This window comes from Ambystoma mexicanum, chromosome 8, assembly GCF_040938575.1.
Source record: "Ambystoma mexicanum isolate Mex_15411 chromosome 8, UKY_AmexF1_1, whole genome shotgun sequence".
Classification (NCBI taxonomy): domain Eukaryota; kingdom Metazoa; phylum Chordata; class Amphibia; order Caudata; family Ambystomatidae; genus Ambystoma; species Ambystoma mexicanum.
Genome location: NC_090929.1, coordinates 306,296,556 through 306,304,150, shown reverse-complemented (window position 1 = coordinate 306,304,150; position 7,595 = coordinate 306,296,556). Strand labels below are relative to the sequence as shown.

General features: G+C 48.4%; 1 protein-coding gene across 1 annotated transcript in view; it reads right to left on the bottom strand.

Moving 5' to 3' along the window:
* Positions 1-1,705: 1,705 nt before the first annotated feature.
* Positions 1,706-7,595, bottom strand: part of LOC138471861 (microtubule-associated protein futsch-like) — a 291,122-nt gene continuing 285,232 nt past the window's right edge. The window contains exon 8 of the mRNA XM_069609720.1: positions 1,706-6,535. Within this exon, the coding sequence (XP_069465821.1) occupies positions 4,939-6,535 (1,597 nt within the window). The 3' untranslated portion in view covers positions 1,706-4,938. The remainder of the gene's footprint in view (positions 6,536-7,595) is intronic.

Genomic DNA, 7,595 nt, shown 5'->3' with positions numbered 1-7,595 from the left:
TTGCTTCATTATAAATCATTGGGTTTGTTTGTCATTGTGATCTCTCGTGCTTGCAGGTGTAGGCCATGGCTGGCTGGGCATGGGAGGGGCCAGCAATAGCAATGAACAGCAAGTTACAAACAACAGCCAATGAAAACTGCCATTCTTTTGTTACTATGCAGCATTTGATACATTCTGTATAGTAACACAGAATGTGCAGTTTTCATTGGCTGTTCTTCTGGGCCAGTGATATTACATGGTGACGTGTTGTTGTTACAGGAGGCAGCGCGGCGCCACCTTCATTTCACAAGTTACTGTGAAGTGAAGGTGTCTAGGCGTGGCGTGTGAGAGAGAGAGCCTGCCCTGCTGCACTGAGTGGTGCGGCCTAGTTGCTTCCTGGGGCCCCCACTGCCTGCTTTTTCATTTGTGCCAAGGTGCGCCCCCCCCACCCTGAGGCCCAGACAGGAGAGAAGACCAAGTCCCAGTCGGCAAAGCAGGTAAGTCTGGACCGTAAAACAGCAGCCTGCCCTGAGCCTGTCACAGTGATCAGGCAAGGAAGGCCCAGGTCGGGGCCTGGGCGGCGGTGTGGTCCCCTGGTGGTGTTCTGACTGCCCAGGAGTCAGGACCCCACCAGGGGCCCGTCCGCACGCGGGCTTCTGTCTGTGTGACCTGTGTGCTGCTGAATGCAGTGTCAGGCCCAGGCCAATTTCTCTGACCACCAGGCAGGGCTGCCACGGCGCAGACTGAGTCGGATGACTCTGCCGCGGCGCGGGCCTGTGGATTGTGCCCAAATTAGTACGTTTTTTACTTTCTTCTTTTAAAACCTGACCTTCCGTGGGGCCGGTGGCCGGGACCCCGCCCCACGGAAGGTAGGTTTTAAAAGAAATAAGTATTTTTGAGTGGCGGCTGGAGCCCATCACTTCGAAAGTGATGGGCCCCAGCCGTCCAATTATACGTTTTTTCTTTTAAAATCTTACCTTCCGTGGGGCCACTGCCACTGCGCACTTATTTTTGTCATCAGCATGACCGCAGTGGCGGTGGCAGGCAGCCCCACGGAAGGTAGCCTAAAGTGATTGAGGCAGCTCAGGCAGCAAGGCCCAGGACCGGGCGGGGCACGGGCGGCAGCGTGGTCCTCGTCCCTGGTGGAGTCCTGCTGGGTCTGTAGCCCCTTTGTATTAGAGGACGACTGGGGTGGCCGTGGCAGGGTGGCCCTCATGTCTCGGGGAAGTTGCGAGTATTGAACATGGGATGGGTCACCCCAGGACACCGCATGTAAAGCCCCCAGGACACTACGTGCACAGCCCCGACGTCACCATGAGCGCAGCTCCGGGACACTGAGCACAGCCCTCCCACCCCCTCTGAACTCCATGAGCACAGCCACAGACCCCCGAAACAATGTGAGCACAGCCCACAAAAACACTACGTGCACAGGCAGCCAAGGGGATCACTAATGCACAGCCCCCAGGACACCGCATGCACAGCCCCCCAGGACACCGCATGCACAGACCACCAGGTCACCACGTGCACAGCCTCCCAGGACACCACGTGCACAGCCCCTGCCCCTGGACACAGTGTGCACAGCCCCTCAGAACATTGGGTGCTCTCAGCCTCCAGGACAACGCGTGCACAGCCCCTCAGGATAGCATTTGCACAGACAGCCCTCCAGGACACTGTGCACAGCACAGCCCCTCAGGACTGCACAGCGTGTGCAGCTTCATTTGTGTCAGTTAGCAATCCAGCCCCATGCCCCACATCACCTGAGCGGAGCCGCAAAATCCTGGGGGAGGGATGGGTGGGCGTCTTGAAATCCTTGGCCCAAACAGCCCCCCTTCACAACGCGGTACAGGGTACACCACGAGGCCATGTGCAGGTTTTTACACTTGCATATTTCCTTTTCCATAATTTCGATCCTTTGGGCCCCGTCCGCCCGTTTGACACCATTTTGATTGCAGGCAGGAGCAGCCATGGTCTTGTCACCTATGCCTCTCTCCCTGCACTGCTTCCTTCACCCCAATACGCACACCCGGAAGAGTACCGGAAAGGATTCGGGCGATGCAGGGGCTGAGTGTTTCGTTTTCATTGAAAAGATAGCACCGGCTCGGAATGGCCTATAGGGCAAAGATAGCATCTGGCTCGGACTGGCCTAGAGGGCAATGCACGAACCAAAAACACAAAATGCTACTGTGGGCAAGCTTTTTTGGTCCATGTGAGCCACTTGTTTGTCCCATGTCGGCCAGTTTGATGAGTTACTTCACCATTCGGCTAGTAGTTTGGGCCAGTGTCACTGAAAAAATACTCTTTAAAATGCACAATTTGCCTCACATTTTAGCAAAAAAGCCTCCCCCGTGGGTACTACTCAGTCTGTCACAAAAGGAATGAATTGGTGTTTGCAACTTTGGCCACTTTTTCATTGGTGCCCGACTCGAGACAATTGTATGCCCCCAACAACACCATGCTCATGCTTGAAGGAAGGGTGAGGGGGGATGCATTTATGAGATGTGATGACTGATAAGGGCTTGAGAGTAAATTGATTACACAAAACACCTGGATGAGGTGACGGAAGGACAGGCTGAGTCGAGGGTGCGCTTCCTGGAGGTAACCGATTAACAATACTTGGTGTACTTTAACAGACTGTCAGATGGGGCAGAAGGGGTAGAGATAAATACAGTGCAACAGTGACTGAAACAGAATGCTTTTTTATTTATTTGTATTTTGAAAGCGCTCACACAGCCCGGGGGCATCGAGGCGCAGTTACGGGAGGAGCATGTCTTAGTTGCATATTTATAACGCGCTTAATACCCTGAGGAGTCGGGGATCGAACCTGTGTTGCTTCGTGTCGCCTGGCTTCCAAGTGGAGCACATTGCCGATGAGCTAGCCTGAGTCCCGGGACAGTGATTGCAACGCAGCAGAGAAAAGGGACCTTTACTTGATGGGAATACACAATGGATACCTACCTCCAACCCTGGAAAAGATGGCAAGAACAAGATCTGAAAAAAGAACGCTCTTGTATGCGCCAGTGAGGACTTTGTCTTCTTTGGCACACATAGCCAGAGAGCTAGAGCAATCAGTATAGACCAAAACTAAGTGAATTTATGACACAACTTATTTCATTGTGCGTCTTAAAGTGATGAAAATAAAGTGGGTAAATACATATTTTGCCCTTTGCATCTTATAGTTTTCCATCTAGGATGTGGAATATAAAGGTACACTGATATTATTTTGGCCCAACATGCTACTATAAGGATTTACATGTTGTCATGAAGCTTTTATGCAATTTCTGTATTTTGCAAGTAAACTATAGGACAGTATTGTAGGTCTTGTTGACAACCAAAACTGAAATATTTGTTCCATGTAAAGCATGGAAGAAGGTGGCTGTTCTGTTCCCAAAATGGGTTAAAATCCCTGCTTCGCTGTCCCGCATAAGTGTGTGATCCCGGGCAAATAATGTAATTTCATCCTGACTTCAACTGCAAAGGGTGTCACTCTATCCCCTTCTTCCCCTCTGCATTTTTGAAGGCAAGTGCAAGTCAAACATATGTCTGCGGGTGCTGTGATGGAGGTCAGTAAAATATTGTGCAGTGTGTAACGTCTTGTCATGTTAAGTCCACCTTGCCATAGAAGCTTTGTCCTGTTAGTAAAATCTTTCACTTGCAATGCCTACAGATTTGGCCCACTTTGTCCTAGCCTTTCTTTTTCCTACCCTCAAGTTTGAGTTTATACAAATTAAAGTGGAAAAGTAACAGCATCACTTACGATCAGCGGATGCTGCTCGCCATCGAGTGGGGAGTGTAAGGGTGTGCAGTTCAGAGCAGAATAACCTGATGCTTTATTACCAAGTAACAAGTAACGGAGCACCTGTAAGATACCTCCTGCTAATAAAGCAACCTCGGCCTGTACATCCACAACCTGAGTCAGTGCATTATTTCTGGGGGTGGGTGTTGGGGGAGGTGATGGGAAAAGGGAAATGTGTGGAGGGCCGCAGGTTAAACCAAAGTGAATTTATAAACCAGGTAAATCAAATGCAGGGCCCGTCGAAGGCCGGTGTGGGGTGTTGCGGCTAAGCAGGGGGATGCGCCGAGTGCAAGGAGGAATGTAGCAGACACCATGATAGCCGCTACACGCAGCCGGACACACTTGGGCCCATGAACCCCATCCCCCTCCAACAACAGGATGGGGGACCAGGGGTGGGGGGACCTCCTCAGACTGGGTGGCACAAGGAGAGAGGAGAAGGGAGGGAGCAAATAGGTGCAAAAGGGGTTCTGGGGGAGTGGCATAGACCATCCCCTATCTCAGGCTTAAAGGCACAGGGAGGTGAGGGAAACAGCCTCATTCTCCGACAACCAAGAAGTGTTTTCCAACTTTAAAGCATTATACTTTCTCAACCCATGTGTGCCCTTCCCATCCATCCCACTACTAGCCTGTGCCAGCAGTTGCTGCAGCACCAAACATGTGACGGTGCTGCAGCAACAGTGTGATGGGCCGATCTAGGTCTAGCACTGAACTGGCGCGTGCCGCGTGCCCGCACTGCGGGCGGCGCCACGCACGGCATTATGGGGCCAATATTCTTTGGGCACTGGCACTTATTGTTTTACAAATTAAGCACTGCATTACCTTAACCTTCCGGAAAATATGCTTTCAATAGATGCTTTGATAAAATAAATACTACATGTGCAAACTGCTCAACAATGTGTTTGAATGTTCAATTCGGTCTAAGATGCAACCTCTGGGCAAGGTAATAGATGTGCAAGGTCTACTCTTGCTGTTAAATGTTAGTGCTGTAAGTGGGACATAGGCACACATGCTGATAATAATGTTTCATGTGTTGGGTTATTCAATCATCAGCAGAGAGAGTGCATGAATACAACAATCTCTGACCAACCTACTACTAAGATTTGGCCCTCACCGAAGCAAAGTTTTGAGATTGCATCTGCAGTACTGCTCTGTGGCCGGAAACATGTTTAATCCTCATGGTCGTCCTCTTCAGTTAGTAAGATCTTGGGGATGTCATCTGGGACTTCATTCTTTGCTAAATGTCCTTTGAATGATAGTGACAGATCCACAATTTTGTGTATTGAATGGATGTGCTTTATTTCATCCAATTGGCCTTCATTGGTACTCAGTGCGTGACACGAGCAGACCCCTATGCCAGTGTCTGCACATGTGCAGGGACGGTATCGCCTCCTATATCTATCTGACTTACGTAATGATTTACTAAAGGTTGGTCCTTTCAGGCTGTGCAATCCATTGCTTCTCTGAGGCTGTGCTACGTTTGCACTATCCAGAAACACTTTAAGGGATGCTGCATCTAAACTGGTATCAGGGGTCAACTGAAGATTAAGTTTTGGGATATAGATGAGATTGTCCTCTAAACCACCACAGGTCACCAACGTCCCATTACTTTGCCTCATTAGCTCAAGGTCATGTGAGTGTCTCAATAGTTCAACCTTTCCCAACAAACCATAACCACGCTTCGGTGAATTATTACATACTTCATGCTCTACTGTATTTTCTTCATCAAAATTTGACCTTGCCATAGTTTCCAGGGTGATAGCACCTGTAGGATGGATAATACTTAGTCTGCTAAGATTTGATTTTTGAGTTTGAAAATACTCTCTACCTTTCATTAAGGTTTCTGTTTCCACATTTGTCTCCTCTTGTGCAGTCTTTTGTTTGTTCACACAGATTACTTGCAATGACATTTCACTCGGCACAAACTTGCAATAGTCTCTGTCTCTTATTGAATCTGGGAATCTTTTCTCTGGTGCCTGTTGCTCACTATTGATTTCTTCCTGGCTGTTCTGTTCTTCTTGGGTGGAATTTCTCCTGGAGTTGGGTTCCTGCTTGTCTTTACTGTGTTTTATGTCACCTTTTGGCACTGTCTGGGAATAGTGTTGCTTATCCCTTTCTTCCACCGTCTTGCTGGACATTTCCTCTATGAAGGGTTCTCCACATTGAGTTTGCTGTTCTTCTACCACCTTCACGATATTCTGGCCATATGATTCCATTCCTTGATCTTGAAGCTCTTCTTTTAACTTCGACATTTCCTGGTTGGAAGGATGTTCACATTCATCCTGCGTAGGAACCTCTCCATGCTTCATGTCTGAAGATGGGAACTCTCTGACCTTGTGCATACAGTTTGCCATGGCTTCTATGCCTTTACCTTGCTGTTCTTTCTCCTCACTGGACTTTCTGTGGGACAAGCCGTTGCGATCACCTGACGCATCGACCTTGGTCAAATGTTTCTTTGGTGGAATCTCATCCGTTTGATCATTGATCTTGCTAGGCCCTTCCAGAGAATATAGTTGAGTTTCACTGTCTTTGTGAGAATTTGAGTGGACTTCGAAAGTTAAATTACTCTGAGGATATTGATCTGTATTCATATTGTGTGTGTCTGTGACTTCCAACAAGCTTGTCCTCTCTTCAGTAATTACCAAATTTCCCATCTGTTTTACCATTGACTTGGTTTTACTGGATTCTCCGCAGTGACGATCAATGTGTTCAAGTGGCTCTTCTGACATGAGAGAAAAGTCCCCAAGATGAAGGGTTTCCGTTTTTCTGTGAGGGTGAAAAAAGTAATCATCTGAATAAATAAATATATTTAATTAAACCTCTTAGGAGAGATCTAGGCCACAATAACAAGTATGGCATGACATGCAAGGCAAGTCATGTGTGTTAAACAAGAGTATGAGTTTTGTTTGTTAACAGTAACCAAATATAAGATTGTCTTTTTAGATTTATTTCTATTTCAAAACCTTTCACAAGCAATACATAAATAAACATAGACAACACAATATTAACTCAAACTAATAGTCATAAATGTCATCTACATATAAATCACTTCCAATTTTTAAAATCAGTTATTGTCATGCCTGCGCCATGGGCGCACACATTGGCAACCATCATGGACTATTTGTTGTTCATTTTTCTTCAGAATACTCTTGGAACAACCCCTATTCACACTTTGGTACTTAATTCCCATTTGCATGACTTTGGTGCCTTCTTATATAACTCAACTAACTACATGTACCACAATGCACCTTGCTACAGCTATCAATTCCTGGCCATTCCCATTCGTCAGCATTGGAACCACAATCCCCAGAAGCCCTAGGGATCAGCGCTGCTTCCACCATCTCAGGACCAGAGAGGGAGGAGGTAGATTGTATTCAGGTGTGCTGCTCCAGGTGCTGCCAATTAGCCTGCCTCAGTACAGGGCAGGGCGGTATTTAAGCAGCTGCCTGCAGGAGCTCAGTCTCTTGCATCAAGAGTCCTCCCAGCCCCTTTTTGCCTCTTGTCTCGAATTTGTATGCTGTTCCTGCTGCTGCATTTTCCTGCTTTTGTTCCAGTGCTCTTTGTGGGTTTCCTGCCTTGCAGCCTGCTACACCCTGCTGCCTACAGCCCTAGCCTTTTGGGCTCCCTGCCTCACAGCCCTGCTCCTCTGGGCTTCCTGCCTTGCAGCCTGCTACACCCTGCTGCCTACAGCCCTAGCCTTTTGGGCTCCCTGCCTCACAGCCCTGCTCCTCTGGGCTTCCTGCCTTGCAGCCTGCTACACCCTGCTGCCTACAGCCCTAGCCTTTTGGGCTCCCGGCCTCACAGCCCTGCTCCTCTGGGCTTCCTG